This window comes from Carassius gibelio, chromosome B2 (assembly GCF_023724105.1).
Source record: "Carassius gibelio isolate Cgi1373 ecotype wild population from Czech Republic chromosome B2, carGib1.2-hapl.c, whole genome shotgun sequence".
Classification (NCBI taxonomy): Eukaryota; Metazoa; Chordata; class Actinopteri; order Cypriniformes; family Cyprinidae; genus Carassius; species Carassius gibelio.
The window spans coordinates 21607846-21626505 of record NC_068397.1 but is presented as its reverse complement, the minus strand read 5'-3'; the positions used below and the strand labels follow the sequence as shown (position 1 = coordinate 21626505).

General features: G+C 37.1%; 1 protein-coding gene across 2 annotated transcripts in view; it reads right to left on the bottom strand.

Moving 5' to 3' along the window:
• LOC127951238 (ras GTPase-activating protein nGAP) overlaps positions 1–9768 on the bottom strand; it is a 73255-nt gene extending 63487 nt beyond the window's left edge. The window contains exon 1 of one of the 2 annotated variants that reach the window (XM_052549050.1): positions 8724–9768. In XM_052549050.1, coding sequence (XP_052405010.1) covers positions 8724–8853 — 130 coding nt within the window. In that variant the 5' untranslated portion in view covers positions 8854–9768. The remainder of the gene's footprint in view (positions 1–8723) is intronic. The other variant, XM_052549051.1, reaches the window with a different exon arrangement.
• Between the last annotated feature and the right edge of the window lie 8892 nt (positions 9769–18660).

Genomic DNA, 18660 nt, shown 5'->3' with positions numbered 1-18660 from the left:
AAATTGAGGAATATTATAATTGGATTGGCCTACTTACAGGAACAGATGAGTCTAATTCCAACTGTAGAAATTCAAAGGTACCAAATCCTCAGTGAATTTGTAATGCACAGACATGAGCTGGTTAATAAGAGGATGTTGTTTAACCTGAGGGGTGTTATCGCAATCAAACCAATTAAGCCAATCAATTCTGACAATCCTTGAGGGGGTAACACTCCTGTATCAGTCTTTAAAAGAGCAGGCAGGAAGCACATGCCACCGGTCTGCTGACACGCTCTAATCGATAGCCCAGAGTGGCAGGAATTCTTTCATGAGATGTCTTGCACGTGGAATTAATGTTCAGATGGGAGACACAAGCTGCAGAGGTTATCAGGATGTTGAAACAGACATTCCCAAGTCATTTATAAAGCAAAAAAGTTGAAGCAAAGTTCAGCTGTATGTATAGTAAGTAGCTAATTTAATAATAAAAGCGTAACAAAATTATCAGTCACTAGAAAAAAAACAAAACAAAGTCAAACAAGTTTATTGAAGAGTAGCAAAAATGTAAAAGTAGCATCACAGCATTTTTCCCACTTAATATTTTAGGCTGAAATCTACATGTAAAATGTCACATTAAATTAAAGCAATTAAAATATTAAAACTATAAAACATATATTGTACAAGTAAAAGTTATAATCTAAAACTAATTTTCTAAATAGATATTACTGGTTGTTTATTGGCTTTTAACACTGAATGCAACTATTTTCACAGCAAACACATGGCAAACAATTAAAGACATTTGAATATTATTTAATAACTAATACAAGACAGAAAAAAGCGAAGGTAAAAAAAAAAATTAATAAAATGTATTTAGTTACTTTATTAAAAATAAAATGCACTTTTATTTTGGTAAACATTTTAATTTTGGATGCATTAAAATACATTTCTTATTTTGAAGTGATATTGTCCAATCAGGTTTTCATTAGAAAAATAATTCCTTATAGGGTGCTTGGGATCTCAAAGTCAAACAGAGAGATCTTGGATCATCCTGAAAGGGTTTATTTTGTGATGATGACCACCCTACTGTACTTTATCCTGCTAATTGCATGACTACTTACCAAATAAAAAAAAAATGAACATATTGATCAGAAATAAAGAGACACCAGAGTCATACACAAGACCTGAAACTACACAGTTAGTGGTCATTCCAGAGAAACGAGTAATAAGTCTTCTAGAAAATCATGTATGGATACAAAAGGTACAGGGCAATATAATGTTCTTCACCATCATGTTTTATGGCAAGACTATAGGAGCTAAATATTTATCCAAGAATGATCAGGAAAACAGGAAAGTGGGCTTCCTGTGTTTTCAGGTAACGCCTGGAATCCCAGGACATTGTCTTCCAGCCAGTCAGTCTCCATGAGTGAAAGGAAAGGGTGGAGAACTGACAGATACCTGCCTTCGTCTCCTGGGAAACACCAGACCGCTGTACTCTAATGAGTGACCCTCAAAACATTCACACTTAAAAAGCATCAACCCAAAAAAAAAAAATTAACACAGATGACTTGCCCAAAACTATCAGCATGTTGTTTTGGAAGATCTAAGGAGACAAAGGCAGCTTTGAACCAGCCGTGGGAGAGGAAGCAAAGCAGGCGGCCTGGTGCATCAGAGTCGAGCATGTGAAACTCTTGTGACTACAGTGAACTCAATTCAGGACTCTCCAATTAAGGGGCTTTTCAATCTGAACGTCCAGCACTGCAGGCAAATCACCAACATGTTGATGTGGAGTACCTGGACACTGCATCAAACTTGATGAGGCAGCACGTGTTCCACACAACTCATCACTCTTTGTAACAGAGTGAAAAACTTTCATTACCCCAGTAGGTTCCTCAAGAGTTAGTGCTAGAAGATAAGCTCCTCATTTAATAAGCTTAGACACGAGAGTCTTTCTCGAAGTAAATGACATAAAGTGAGCATCCACAATCTGCATTAAACAGGGCCTAATCCTTATCTATAAGGTGCTGCTTAACAGACTGAAAATCAGGGATTAATGGAGAGCCAAGTCAAGGACACATTTAGTCATTTAAACTAAGTTAAATCTGACTTTGCAATTGAATTTTAGACAGAATCTTGGATGCAGAAACTCAGCAACAAAATCAGACATAGCTGCGGCTTTACTGATCTATCAGGGCTACAGACTGAGATTTGAGAGCAGTGGACACTAAATTCTACAGATGGTGGCGCCAGGAGCAGATTTGGTAGCGCTGGGGGATGATGTGTGGGGGTATTCAAAATAAACATAATTTAGGTCATGTAATCATAAAATTATTAGTTTTGCATTGATAAGCGCAGTTATTAATAACATTTGATGTTCACTTGTTTATTTTTCTTTTATCGTTTATACAGATTTGACAGTAAAGCACTAAGCTTGAGTTAAGATGCACACAAAACATACTTTTATTAACAACAGTAACAGGTGAAAAATCTACTTTTTATATACAGAATATATACATCATCCACCCTTATTAAATGTACAATCATTTTTCTAGCATATGGAACTAAACAACTTTAGTGATTATGTGTGATTTAGTAGCAAATTGAAGAAACGTTTGTGACTGTTCTTACTTCATACACACACAAAAAAGTGTAAAATTCTGACTAAATCTGAATTTTTGATGATTTGATATTTTATAATAGTGATTTTATCATTTCAAAATATAGAGAAAAAGTAGAAATGGATGACTAATAAGCCTATAAGAGCTCCTCTGCTGCTGTCTGCTGGTTATAATTGTGATTTTACGTATTTTTTTTATTTTACATAATTTTACAGTGTTTGCTTACCACAAAATAGGCTATTTTGTTCATCCTATTAAAAATAACATTCAAACTGGATCATATTAGAGCTTTAGAGTGCTGGAAATAGTTTTGTGAAATGCTTTAAAGTCATTGAAAAATACTTTTCCCTCTCGATAGGTTGTACAAATCCTGAAATAAATTATATAATGCATTCGACTATTTCTACCACAACACCATGGTTACAGTTAGCATTACCACTTCTGATTTCTGACGTATGTCAGTGCTGTTTATAACATCTAAGTTACACTGTCAAAGTAACGGTTGAACCACTGATGGCAGATGGACTATTCTGAGGATGCTTTTCAGACTTTACTGGGTCTTGACAGTGTAACTTACTTGGCAGTCTATGGGACAGTCATAAGCTTCCAGGTTTTCATCCAAATATCTTAAATTGTGTTCCGAAGATGAACAAAGCTTTTATGGATTTGGAACGACATGGGGGTAAATGATTAATGACAATTTTCATTTTGGGGTGCAGTATCCCTTAGATAGTTTGTTAATAGTAAGAATTGGATCTTAAAATAAAGTGTGACCACTAAAAGCAGCTCTGCCCTCTGACTGAAAGTCCACACGGAAATGTTTTGTAACTACTGCTGAGAAGAACAGCCATGGCCAAAACAAGTCCATGAATAGACAAGTTGGCATGGAAAACATTATTCTTAACAGATACATAAGGGAAGTGAGTGGGAGAGAAGCTGGCCAGCATCCTTATTGAGCTATTTCAGCTCTGGAATGCCACGATGAACGCACTGGTGCCGGTTGCTCTGGAATTTTGGAATCCAGTCCACTGAGGTCATTTTTGGAACGGTCTGGTTACATCATAGTCCCGGCCCTATCTGCTGACAGCTACAATGAACGAACGAATGGTTCACGTTGGGCGGAGGGGAGGTGGTGCAGCGGGGCGCACATCCTGAGCCGTCCGCTGCTAACACAATTCCACCATTCACTCCCACCCCTCCCCACCCTCTCTCGGCTTCCTCTACAAGATTAAATACATCTAAGCAGCAACTTCACAAACATTCGACAGCATTCACTCTCATCCACCATGGCAGAACCGTCCCAGACCTTTCCATTTCAATATGAGGGACTTGATGTAAGAAGCTCGGTGGATGTAGGCAAACTTTTTGAACCAGCAGGTCCAAACAGATGCCAAATCTGACAGGGCTACCTACACACCCGCCAACCCCGAGCTTTGTGTAAACGACTGCAGGAAGCATTTATATATTTCCAAAATTTTACTCCAGGGATAACAAACCCAAAAAGTGCACTGTAAATCCAAAATAGGCTGCCTAATGTAATCCAAACCCCATATTTAAAACACATAAACACCATTTACAGAACACAGTTGGCACCTTGAATAAGCCTGTGTGGGAGGAACATGAACTATAACAGAACAGTTATGTTATTAGTGTCACTCAAGGGCTTGTTATTGCTATTAGACTTCCTAATAATAAGTCACCGAATGAACAACACCAAAACTAAAGCTGATTATTTTAAAACTGTGATTCACTTCCCTCAATCTGAGGAAGGGATGTTTAACATGATGAGCATGCAGCTGCCGTGGTCATTTAATTATGGATGATATGACATCCGTGCTGAGGACAGCTTTAATGTGACAGGTCTGACTGCTCTCTGGCTGTAATGACTCACTTCTGTCTCGCAGTGAGTTTAAGCTTACACCAGTGGGAGCAATTTAAAGATAAATACCAAAGAAATTAAAATTATGTCATAGGCTGTTGGACAGCACATGAACAGAAAAAACGTGAATTCTTTACACATTACAACACATCATCTGGATTTGAACTTTTTTCCCAGTGCCTGGAAAATAAGAGTAAACTGCTCTGTATTTCTAAACAAATGGATAGTTCACCCAAAATGAGAACTGTGTCATAGTTTACTCATCCTCATGTTGTTCCAAAACCGAATTACTTCATTTGTTCTGTGGAACACAAAAGAAGTTATTCGAAAGACTGTGATGGTTGCTGATTTCCAAATGCTATAAAAGTATAATAACAGTTGGCTGTATGACTATATTCCAAGTTGTATGAAATCGTAAAATAGCTTGACTATTCATTGGTTGTTCATTATTCATTGTATCCAGTCGAGTCAGTCCGATTCAAAATCTAGACTAGTTTTGTGAAAATGATACCATTTCAAGATTTGTCTCTCATGAACAAATCAGGAATTGATACTAATGAAATGAGCTACAGATCACATTCATCATATGATTTCAGAAAACACAACTCCACAAGTCAAATGGATCAATTTTCTTATAAATTTATGGTGCTTTTGTGCCCTTTTTCCAGCTTGAAACTTCAGCGCATAGAAAAAAAATTCTTGTAAAATGTCTCAATTTTTTCTTGTGCTCCACAGAAGAAATACAATAATATGGGTTTGGAATAACATTAGGTTGAGAAGAAATATGACACTTTTTATTTTTAAGGGATCTTAAATTTTAATTTGTGGGCTGATCTATATTATAATTTTTAGAACTTGATTTTAGCTGGTCAATCTCTGAATTAGTGGGCATAGAAAATGAGATGAGAAGTCAGTGGCAGTGGGTGGACAGAACTGGATGTCCTGTCTTTAATGTGAAGTCCCTGGTTTTGAATTACATCCTTAAATAAGAAGACAACAGGCTGCCATGACAACAGCCCCTGGCAACATGTCTATAGGGTGCACACAGCCTTAAAGAAGCTTTATTTAACAACACAGATCTGGAAACACAATCAGTAACCATGGTTTACTATTACTCGGTCTTGTAAAGCAGAATTAAAATTGTGCACGTGCATTAACAAACTAACAACCCCTATTACATTTTTAATTGAAACCGTGACAAGAACACATTTTCATGTTTGTCAACAATGTGCTAAAACCTTTTCTATTGCACCCTGTCTCCTATTACAACTAGGAGACAAAATCATCCACAACCAGATCAACATTCAAACCTATTATGTGTAACCAGGATTTTCCACAGAATCGTTCCTTTAACCACAAATCATAATGCACACATTAGACTATCGTATATTCATGCCATTGTTTCTTTACAAATTACACTACAGTTAAAGAAAAAAACCCAAAGGCACAAAATGTAGTGTACCACGGTACCATCAGACACACTGTATAACGTATAAGGACATTCAACTTAACCTAGTATCTTTGTAAGTAGAAAGTGTATAGCATAAGCAACACACAGGAAGGAAAATGAACCATTAAGCCTGCATGTTTCTATTAGAGCTGTGGTACTATGGCAAGCCACTTTAACATTTCATTTTAATATCCCATACAACTAACCAGCAGCTATTTTAATGTAATTTATATTTCTTTTTAAATACCAGTAAATAGGCCAACAGTGACTAGTATTTGCTCAACTATTAACTGTTCTGTAGATCTCTGGCTCATAAAGCAATTATTAAATTACAGCTAGGATATGTTGCTAATCGTTACTTGAAAGAACTTGAATATACACTAGTAATGATTATTTAAATATCTACAAGAAACTAAGGAATAAACAACAGTAACAGAAAGAAATGGAATATGAAACTGGCAATTTGTATAAATTTTAATCTGATCAACAGACCCCTATATATTTAAACTGCAAAACAAGCCATTTGTTACAATGTCATAGTTACTAGGATTGGGAATGACTAGTAGAAGAAGAAGAATTCTTAATATATAATGTTAAAATAATACTAGGGCTGGGCGATAAATCAATTTTATCGATTAACTCAAATTTGACGTTAAGGGCGAATTGTTTTTAATGAAAATAGGTTTTCTCTTTAACTTCCACCACCGGCTCTCCCCTTAGGCTTTCGTAGTTCAGAGTGGGCTCGCCCTCCTCCCGCTTTCCTTACAGCCGCACACAGACAACATGACAGTTAACAGCGCAGAACTCGTTCCAAAGAAAGGCACCGTTTCATCCGTTGCTTGGAATTGGTTTGCTTTTTTAGTGTCAGACACAGAACAAATAACGCCACATTGCAAAGTGTGTTTAAAAGCTGTTGCTACAAAAGGTTACTACTATGTATTTTTCCTGAATAATGTTATAGTGCACATTTTATCTCACCAAACATTTCTAATGTGCGATCATATTAAGTCGTTTGTCTGTGAGATCTGCGAAATCTGTCATTCGCGCTGCGGAGGCTGTCTGTCAGTCACACACTCACATACACACACACACACACAACAAGAACGAGCGCGGTGCACACACACGAATAACAGAACGAAAACTCCCGCTAAATAATAAAGAGTGAAGATGGCGAAAAGATTTGCTTAATAATGTAATCATGCACATTTAATCTTACCAAACATTTCTAATTTGCGATATTATTAAGAAGTTTGTCTGTGAGATCTGCGACATCTCTCATGCGCACCACGGAGGCTGTCTGTCAGTCACAAACACACAACAAGAACGAGCGCGGCGCAGACACACAAATAACAGAATGAAAACTCATGCTTAATAATAAAGAGTGACGATGACGGAGAGAGCAAAATGTTCCAAAGTGTGGTTATACTTCACTAGCGTTAGGGTGACCAGATGAGATTATTCAAAGATCAACAGTCTTTCATTAGTCTTTAGTGTGCCACACAAAACAACAACATTAAAATCATGAACTCAAATGTCACTGTAAAAAGAAAAAAAACAATGACTGTTGTAACAGTGCGTAAATCAGACTTTTCTGTAATGCTAACGCTAATGAGTTTAAAGTTTTGTTAGCACTTTATGAATACCACTGTGACAAGTATGTATTTTTGTAATAGATCTAATTTTGTCATTTTTGTTACATTTATTTAACCAAAGGTGTTTTATCAAAGAGAGACACACAATTTTATTTTTTATTTATATTTTAACTTATTTTGAAGGTGCATTGTGTTACTGTAAGTTATTAGAAAACTGATAAGCTACATTTTCACTGTTTACAATGGCAGTGCCTGCCATCTCGTTTACAAGCATGTTTTGAGGCTTGTTTCCTGTTACACTTATGCACAAAGGGGAAACTTAGATTAAACTGCATAATTGAAAACCAGAACAAAATAAAGAGTACATTTGTTTTGAGCAATTTCTTTGTCAGTTGTAGTTTGTTTTTAAATAGAAAAAAAAAATGTTTTTTTTTAGGCCATATCGCCCAGCCCTAAATAATACTGACTAAATAAACAAATATTCACTCATGGCACATAATGAATAGTTACCTTAGTGGAGGAAAAAAAATAAAAATAAACTAATTACAAGGAACGGGGCAAGGAACTGAGGAACAATAACCAGTGAAAGACAACTGTATTCCAAGACCAACCCGAATATAAATTTCCCTAAAAATATAACAGCATGTTGTGTGTTTTAGCAGTTTAAAATCAGAACTAGCTGTGCCAGATTCACAAATTTATTACTCTGATGACCTAATCTTATAAAATTGCATTTTATAATAATACAAAATGGAGCCTTGATTGACATGGATATTTACCTCCAATCAAAGGAAACAAAATTTGCAGATGTCTTCTCTCGTTTGTCAGCCATGAAGCTACTTACTGAGTGTGAGTAGTTCGGTTTTGTTTTAATTCATGTAAATGTATATATCCAAAACAGTATTTCAATAAAATCGAAATATTAACGGTGGGTGGAGGCTGATGAAACGCTAGAAATTTTCCTGATATGTAACAGTAAATGTTTAACCGGCTTGCCATAAACAGTCCTGTCTGACAATGCTCCTGTAAACACAAGACTCTGAATTCCCCTCGGTATTAAACGGTGATAGAAAATAAAACCCCCAATATTTTGATTATTGAATGTATTGAAGAGCATAATTATGTATTTAAAAACCTCTTTTGTGATTTATATCGCCGAGGTGTTAAGGTGAACAGATCTGAAGCCAGCGCGGTCACTGAATATCACTTACCGTACACTCGCACCCATCCCTGCTGCTGGCAAAACGAGTCCATCAACATCCCATCGACCACAGGGTCTAAAGAAACCATGCCTCCCTGAACCGAGTCTACGTCGCCACCGGTTACTGAATCCGTCTCCATGCTCGATACACCTCCACGGTAACGTCCAGGTGAAGACTCCAGTCCGGTGGATTTCCACGCGCGTGGCAGGAAAGCCTCAGTCACAATGTTTTCCGTTGGTTTGAGCGGGTTTAGAATCAAACCATACGGCTAAAAAGAGTTTAAATAAAGCAGGATAAACTAGCGACAGTAGTATGACAATGTTCAAACTAAACGTTTGGAGTTTACCATATTTGTCTTTGTTTCACAGTTGGAATATAACTTATGTACGCGCGACTGTAATCTATGTTTACATTACTGGGCAATGTTGCTAACGTTACCTAGTCGACAATAAAATAAGAAAATACGGATATAAAAAAGCGTCGAAAGTCTATATTATAGATCAGTGATTCGAACGCTTATCAAACCCTAAAAAATACGAAAGTGCAAAGCTTCAGATCACTCTAGTTTTTCTTGAAACAGTATCAGCAGCCAAGAGTTAAAACAGAAGCAACAAGCAGCAGTTGAAGTTATAGTCTGATGGAGTGCTGTTTCTTGTCTGTATCCGTGAGTCAGGTCGTGGAAACTGCAGAAATGATTGAATGAATCCAGGCGTCGGCTTTCCCGGATCGTCGGCAGGAGTTTACTGCATTGTCCTTACGGCCAAAAAATCATCCAAATATCAGCAAGTATCAGTTAATTGTTCTGTCGTCCACTTTAAGTGTGACTCGTTGTTTGGGACGTCCTCCCTCCGTTTCTCGCGGTCCCAGCCTTTTTCACACTTCAAAATCCAGACCGCTTTTCCAGCTCAATCACATGCCATTGCCAGCCTGTGCGCTGGGATTCAGGGGAAACTAGAGGATAACCGAGTGACTCGATCAGCTCACATGGATTTAAAAATTACACGTTTAAAACCAATACAAACAGGTTTTACTACATTTACACATCGATTAAAATTCAGTGACATTTTTAGATATACATCATGTGTTTTTGAATGTGAAATTAGGACGAATCGAGACTTTGACAACGTCAATCCACAGATGTGAATGATTATGGAGTGAGACATCTGCTGGTTAACATCGTGCAAAGTCATACAAAATATTTAAGTTGATTTGACTTTTATATGCGTTGCATTTAGTTTTTGAAAAACATATTTCGTAGACATAACCTGAATGAAAAATACATGTTTTCAATTTTATAGATATTGAGAGATAATTTGGCTGAAGATGAAAAGCGGTCTCTGTCTCCACCTAGTGTTCATTAAGAGCATCACAAGAACATCCGACAACAGCCCTGCTTTTGGAGTAGAAACGTTTTCATTTGTCACAATAATTTTGGATTGTTTATATGAACGTAATTATATTTATCATTAAATAATGATATCATATTCTAAATAAAGTGCAGTTAAACAAAAATTAAAAGTAAGTTTTTAATATTTGAAATAAAAATAAAATAAAATTGTTGCAATTTTGTGTCATCATTTTCCCCATAAAATATTCTCCGATTGCTGCGTTTCGTCGCCACTTTTGCTTTCCAAGAGACTGTTAAGTGCCTCTACATCATCATCTGAAGCACATAAAAGTACCGGGTTCTCCTCAGTCGACCGCATTATGACTTGCAGAATGGTGACGTAACGTTGTGTTTCTCTGTCTCTAAGGCAACCGGACAATCATTTGTCATTACTGTCACCGGCCGCGAGATGTCGCTGTTGACTGTTTTATGAAATAAGAAGAGCTGATAATCAGTCCTCATCTGCGAAATTACATTTTATCTTGTCGAGAGCAGTTATAGAAAGAAGATTCTAAGACAAAACTCAACTAAATAAGCTTAGCATCAAACCCTATTTATTTCTGTGGAAATAAATAAGTGTGAAAGTTACTAAATGTAGTTATCAGCTGCAATCTTAGACAACATCTACTGTATGTATGTAGAATTACCCATAAAGATAAAATTGAAATTAGAAAGTCATTACCCATAAAGATAAAATTGAAGAATAGAAAGTCCTTGAAGGGTTCAGACTTCTCTGTGGAAACTGCGTAATCATCTGACCTCAAGGAAAAGGACTGGCACATTTGAAGTCATATATTTAGATTCTTTGAAATGAAAAGTCTTGAAAAGTTAATTCAAATCAATTATAAATTAGTATATAGTATACAAATAAATGTTCTATCCACTTTGTTTAGTATATATGCAAAGGTTTTTTCAATAAAAGGAAGGGGTGGGGGGGTGGGGGGGGGGGGTATTATTAGGAACTATAGGGACATTTCTTGTGGTAAAATTACGAGATATATTTCATTTAAAAGGGAAAAATCAATTGATGTCCTAAAAGGTCATTTCTCTCATGATGATTAGGAATGTAAAGTCATCTGACAGGGAAACTTGTGAGTGCAGATTCACTTTTGTCATCATGTAATTTCATTGTACATTCCAAAAACACTTCCTCAATCAACCGATATCATGTTTGTTGTTAACATATCATGTCTAGTTTCAGTTCTGGTTCACCTCAACCCAATAATTCCATCCTTATCCTTAAATGAAAGGACACAGGGAATTCTGTGTATTATACAAAAGATCTTTTCCTTTCGGATGTTAGTGACATCATGTCATGCCACAGTGACAGTCGCGTTGCACAAGGCATGAAGCGATCACATTACAGAGAGAGAGTGTGTAAAGAATGTGGAATGGATTGGTGTCAGAGGTTCTGACTCATGCCACATTGCTCTGCTTTCAAGCGTTCGCTCCGGACCTGCCCAAAACTACTGCTCTCTTACTGGAGTCTATTTGTAGCATGTGTGTGTTCAATAAATGACATGACTGTATTTCCAGTTGCTCTATTTTAGGCCAAAGGAGGAAACTTTTTATGATGTGGGTCTATAATTATTGGGAAATTGGGAATGGGAGGGAAGGGGAATGGCAGTATCAAACATGAAGATGTCAGCTATCAGTATATGCTACAGTATGTTCTCCCTTGTTTGTTAATGACTGATTTGAGTTTTTAATAGTTATTAGAGTAATCAAACACAAGTTCATATATACCATTTTCACCACCATTTCACACTCACAGTCCCGAGTTGTAGTGAGACGAATATGCATCTGGCTGTTTTCACCATTTAAAGCCCGGTTGTCAACATCTGTCCTCAGAGCCGTTAAAGCCCATGCAGTCATGCTTCAGTTCTCAGAAACAACAAAACAACATCTGTGCTTGTCCAAGGAGTGCTAATGTGCCTGGGGCTGTCAGAAGCCTCAGAGATTTCACAGGTGCCAAAACACAGAAAACACTTGTGTCTAAAATACAGTATATTCATGCATTTATGCAGGCTTCGGCTGCTTACATCAGCCGTCCGTTATCTAGGGCTGCTTTTGTAAGTGATGAATGTTTGAATGCCGAGTTTACATTGAGCAGCCGGGTCCCAAGGCTAAACATAGAGGATTGAGAATCAACATAGTCTTGTGTTGCTGTGTAAGTCCATTACATCATCTTATTAGAGTCACCGAGCTCCATTTCTGACAATCTGTCCAAGAATGTCATTTAGGCTAAAGCTGTTAACATCGACTGAATCAAAGACCTTCGACCAGGGCTGAAATTTTTTCATTTTGCTTCATCCTAAATGAAGAGCTGACCTTCTGCCCTGTTAATCTATAATAATCTCTTTCTGACGGCATATTCCTTGTAAGTCCGTGTCTGTTTTCAGTTTCTGCCTTGAAATGAGTGATCTGCTTCGGTTTGGCCTAAATTCTCCCAGCTGCATTTACAAGTGAATCACGGCAGACTAAAAATAACCCCTTTAGAAGACTGGACTCAGGAAATGAGTAAGGCTCTCGGGTCCTGAGAATCGAGTGATGTCCACCTCTTTACACTGACCTCTCCGCACTGGATTTCAGCCTGACGTCTGGGTGACGTCTTCCACTGCAGGAGATCCAAAGACAAACAGATGTTTCCTTAAGCTGTAGGGCCGATAATGCGGTAGTTTCAGTCTTCATGTTTGTTTTTGCCGACTCATGATACTGGATTTTGTCTCATCCTGAAACTTCAGCCACACCTGTTAAAGGAATACAGGTTTAACTACTTTGTACATTGAGTATTCACATTCTTTAAAGCTTTTTATCATTTTGTAGGTCATGATGCAACCAGTTTGACAGTTACCCATATAACTTGTTGGATTATTTTGATGTTTGGAATGACATTAACATGACTAAGTGCATTGAAGTACTGTGTGTGTTAAGAGTGAGTATTAGGGGTGATTTAAACACATCCCAAATTATATCAAATCTAAAAAAGGGAGTTTTTGACTAATGGTCTGATTAGTGACATATGTGACCGTGGACCGCAAAACCATAAGTCATAAGTCGCATTGGTAATAGCCAACAATACATGGTATGGGTCAAAATGATAAATTTTTCTTTTATGCCAAAATCATTAGGATATTAAGTAAAGGTCGTGTTCTGTGAAGATATTTTGTAAATTGGCTACTGTAAATACATAAAAACAGAATTTTTGATTAGAAACATGCTTGCTAAGAACTTTATTTGGTAACACTTTATTTTGATAGTCCACTTTAGACTCTCTACTAGCAGTAAGTAACTTTGCAACTACATGTCAACTAGCAGTTAGCAGAGTATTAGTAGACTGTCTGCTTAATATCGTCTAACACTTTCTTTGTCAACTTATTGTCAACTTAAACTAAGCCTAAACCTACCCCTAACACTAACCCTAAACCTACCCTAACAGTGTACTCTGAGAGTTAGTAGACATGTAGTTGCAAATTCCTGAGATTTAGTTGATATGTAGTCGACATGTAGTTACAAAGTTATTTACAGTCAGTAGAATGTCTAAAGTGGACTATCGAAATAAAGTGTAACCCTTTATTTGGACAATTTTACAAGGCAATTTTCTCAACACTCATATTTTTTTGCACCATCAGATTCCAGATTTTCAGATAGTTGTATCTCCCATGTTTTGTCATATCCTAACAAAGCTGATCTATTCAGCTTTCAGATTTATTCAGTTTTCATCCCTTATGACTGGTTTTGTGGTCCAGGGTTACTGAATGATACAGTGAATAGATGGACAATGGATATTCAATGCAGTACAAAATATCGGGGTCGGTAAGATTTATTTGATAAAAAATACAGTAAAAACCAGTTATATTGTGAAAAATTTTTACATTTTAAAATAACACAAAATTATTATTTATTATTAAAATAATTTAGCAGCCATAACTCCAGTCTTCAGTGCCACATGCTCCTTTAGAAATCATCAGTGTTGAAAGCAATGCTCTCTCACAACCAACCCAGACAACAAGCTGTTTCGGCCCAGATCTGGCCCACATGTGACCCGCATAGATTTCACACGGGCCGGATTTGGGCCGGATCTGGGCCAACCCTATGCTGCTGTCTGGGAATTCATACTTTATTTTTTACAAGGTGGCTGATTTGAACAAATTTACAACCTCACTTGTAAGATTTTGTACAATTTCTGTGAGGGGTAGGCTTTTTCACAAATCATACAAATGTAAAAAAGTGAGGTCCTACGAATTCATTCAAATTAGAGAATGAGAGTGTGCTGCTTCATTTTTCATTCTAGAAAGATGTATTTACTGTCATTTGTGATCAGCTTAATGCATCCTTTAAAGACTAAAGTATTATAAAGTATATATATATATATATATATATATATATATATATATATATATAAAAGTACTTGCGCTGAACTCTTGAACAAGTGTACACCCAACAAACCATAAGTGTCTTTTAGTGTATCACATGAGATTTTGATTTGTCATATTCATAACTCGGAGTCATGCCCTGTTGATACCTTTCAAGAGGGTAGGAAATTCTATGGGTATGTACCTCGGTATCTTTTGAACATCACTTTGGTTTTTGCGAGGCAATGACTTTTGTTACATTTGTTTTTCTAAGTTGATGTTTTACTAAATGATTTGGATTGTCTGAATCACCATAATGTGTATTCCTGTAACCAAACAGCAGGCGCTCCAAGAATCTACACTGAAAATCTAGCATTTAGTTAAAGAAATATGTAGAAATTCTGTACTCTGTTTCATGTATGTTCTTTGTACAAAAGGTCAGATTTCCTTGAGACCAGGAAATACATAGAACATTTAATATTTCACACTAAATGTCTCTGAGTCATCACATCAAATTAATGTTGAATAATAGAGCTAGTAGCTGTGGAAGCAGTTGAAAAGTGCGGAAGTAGTTGTCACCAGACTTCTGTCTGCAGCGCTCACAAGTTGAAACCATGTGACCTGCTCGATGGAAAAGAAAGTGGTTGGAAAAACAGTTCAGCTATTTTAGTCTTGAATGATGATGATCTCACTTTGCAGTGTGTATGTTAACCACAAAAGTCAACAGGAAGCTGACATATCAGAAAAAGGCCATGCTGCATAGAAACAATCCAACGCAAGGAAACAACAATACACAAAGAACTCTGATAGCAAAGAGGCTGTAAACAAACATTGTGTGTTACAAACACAGATGTCTATGTTGAGATACGTTTCCACAGGATGCATCTATAAATGGGTTGTGCGTTCATCTAGCATGGTTGACATACATTAACACTTCGTTCCATTGAAATCTGAGGTGTACTCACCTGCGGTCTCATTATGAATATTATGCTTTTGCAGATGATCTGAGTTTCTTATTTAGAAACGTACAGCTGCTAAGTGTGATATTTATGCAGCAGCAATACGATTTTTTGACCAAATATTGCAGCATGTGATGATATAAGATATGTTTGCCTTTTTTACACAGGCTCATGTTATAGGTGGTGTTTATGGCACCAACAAGCACAAATACCATAATAATGTTACTACACAAGCAGATTCCTGTTCCCATTGTCAGTCATTAGGCAGTGCTGCATTCAGCTGCAGTGGGCACTGATTCAACACCTTGATGTCTGTTTGGGTGAGGTCCAGTGCCCCACATCTCAAACATATTGCTTCACTGAGCTCTGCCAGAAAGGGAGAGAGAACATTATGGAGTCAGGAAAGCTCTGCATTCTGCCATGTTTTTGTTCTGGCACATTCTGGTCCTTGTTGCTCATTTATTTTATTTTTAATTTTAAAATAGTTTATTTTTTGTAATTTTTGTTTTGAATAGTTGCATTTAGCATCTCAAATGTACCTACCAAATGTTTTTTTTTACATATTTCTGTAATTTATTTAACATATTTATTATGCATTTAAAGTTATTCATTTACTTTATAATTTTTTTTTTTAACTTGTAACTTTTCCCCCCGCTCTTTGCCTCCACATGCATAACCAAACAATAAACCTTAAAAAGGTGCATGCGTGTAAAATAAAACTTCTTTCTAATCAAGTGAAGGATTTCAACATTGGCACAGAACAGCATCTGACCAAATGCCTCAGTTCTTTGCAACTTGTTTCTTGTTGTTTAGCAGATGCTTTTTAACCAAAGTGACGCATATTCTGATTGCAGGGACGGTCCCTCAGGAGCAGCACACTTTCTTTCGCAGGAACAGCTATGGGAGGAGGGGATCTCAGTCACTTCACAGTTCTAAGATTGAATTCTTATCTGTATTCAAATCTGTAACCTTTTCATTAACAGCGTAATAAGACTATCTGACTTTTGAATCAGAAAACGTGTCAAAAAATGAATGTAGCATTGACCTTGATCAATGTTTTGTCCTTTAAGGTCATGCTTTCGATGATGACTCAATAAGTGCATGTAGGAACGGCTTTGGGTATTTACACAAAAGCAGAACTTAGGACAATCATGCCATTGGTTGTCATCAGTGACGTTAGTTCTGCTGCAGACGCTCTGCTCTATTGTGTACGGCTGCTGAGTTCTGCTGCACATGACGTGCTTCGTAATAATACCCTGCAAACAAAAGTACCCAACAAACTTGCCTTTGTCACCAAGTTTTAAAATTTCCACAGAATTTCTACAGTTTTACAGAATAAAGCTTACTGAATCACAATGTTGATGCAGTGCTGCAGTTTGTACAGTTGTACCTCTGGCTCTTGCCCTTGTGCGTGATGATTATGAAATGGTGAGGTCTGCTCACATTGTGGTCAGTGGTGGTTATTTATTAGAACTAGAGAATGTTGTTTACTGAGCAGTGTGTTATGTGTGAGCTGGTGCCTTGCAAGAGGGTTTTGGTGGTTATGCTAATCTGTTTCCTTTTGTTCAGTTTTATTTTCGTATCTGCATCTTTCTTTCACTTTATTGAAAGTCATTCTGGGTCAGGTGGAAAACACTCTTTGGCTATAAGAGAAGATTAAAAAAAAAAACATTCCTGACAAGGATCATGTAATTTCTAATACATATAATTGGAGAAATCCTGTTCACACTTCATAGTTAAATTTTTTTTTAAAAACATAGTGTGGTCATTCAAAAACCAATCAAACTTTACCAGATATAAATGTATTCATCAGCAATCTGTAACTGTCAAAGTGAACTCCCTTTAAACTTATTAACCAACACTTCCTGTTTGTGTATGTATATGCTGATGGCTAGGCCCACACAGAAACTTCATCTGCAAAAATGCCACCGATTTCTGTTAAACTGGGCCTTCTGTGAGTTGCAAAATTATTAGATCACCTTTTCTTTTGTGCATGTTTAATAAATATTTTCCTAATTTGATTATCCTTTCAGATACTAATAAAAGTATAGTGCTCTCATTTTCTATTTATTTATTTATTTAATCAAGTCCATTTAATCCATTGTGCACAATTTTGTAGATTTTCCCATCAAAATTAGTAACAACTAATTCTGTCTGGGCCTAGCAATGACACGACAATGCCATGACATGATTTTTGCAATAATAATAATAAGTATTTCACATTCTGCCCAGTTACTGGGATTTTCACGCACAACCATTCCTAGGGTTTACAAAGAATGGTGTGAAAAGGGAAAAACATCCAGTATGTGGCAGTCCTGTGGGCTTGTTGATGCCAGAGGTCAGAGGAGAATGGGTCGACTGATTCAAGCTGATAGAAGAGCAACTTTGACTGAAATAACCACTCGTTACAACCGAGGTATGCAGCAAAACATTTGTGAAGCCACAACACGCACAACCTTGAGTCGGATGGGCTACAACAGCAGAAGACCCCACCGGGTACCACTCATCTCCACTACAAATAGGAAAAAGAAGCTAAAGTTTGCATTCGCTCACCAAAATTGGACAGTTGAAGACAGGAAGAATGGATGAGTCTCGATTTCTGTTGAGACATTCAGACGGTAGAGGCAGAATTTGGCGTAAACAGAATGAGAACATCGATCCATCATGCCTTGTTACCACTGTGCAGGCTGGTGGTGGTGTAATGGTGTGGGGGATGTTTTCTTGACACACTTTAGGCCCCTTAAAGCCACTTGGGCATTGTTTAAATGCCACGGCCTACCTGAGCATTGTTTCTGACAATGTCCTTCCCTTTATGACCACTTTGCACCCATCCTCTGATGGCTGCTTCCAGCAGGATAATGCACCATGTCACAAAGCTCGAATCATTTCAAATTGCTTTCTTGAACATGACAATGAGTTCACTGTGCTAAAATGGCTCTCACAGTCACCAGATCTCAACCCAATAGAGCATCTTTGGGATGTGGTGGAACGGGAGCTTCATGTCCTGGATGTGCATCCCACAAATCTCCATCAACTGCAAGATGCTATCCTACCAATATGGGCCAACATTTCTAAAGATTGCTTTCAGCACCTTGTTGAATCAATGCCACATAGAAGTTGGGCAGTTCTGAAGGCGAAAGGGTGTAAAACAGTATTAGTATGGTGTTCCTAATAATCCTTCAGGTGAGTGTATATGTGTTGTCTATTCAACGTCACTGTCTAAAAGGACAATTAATCTTTTAAAT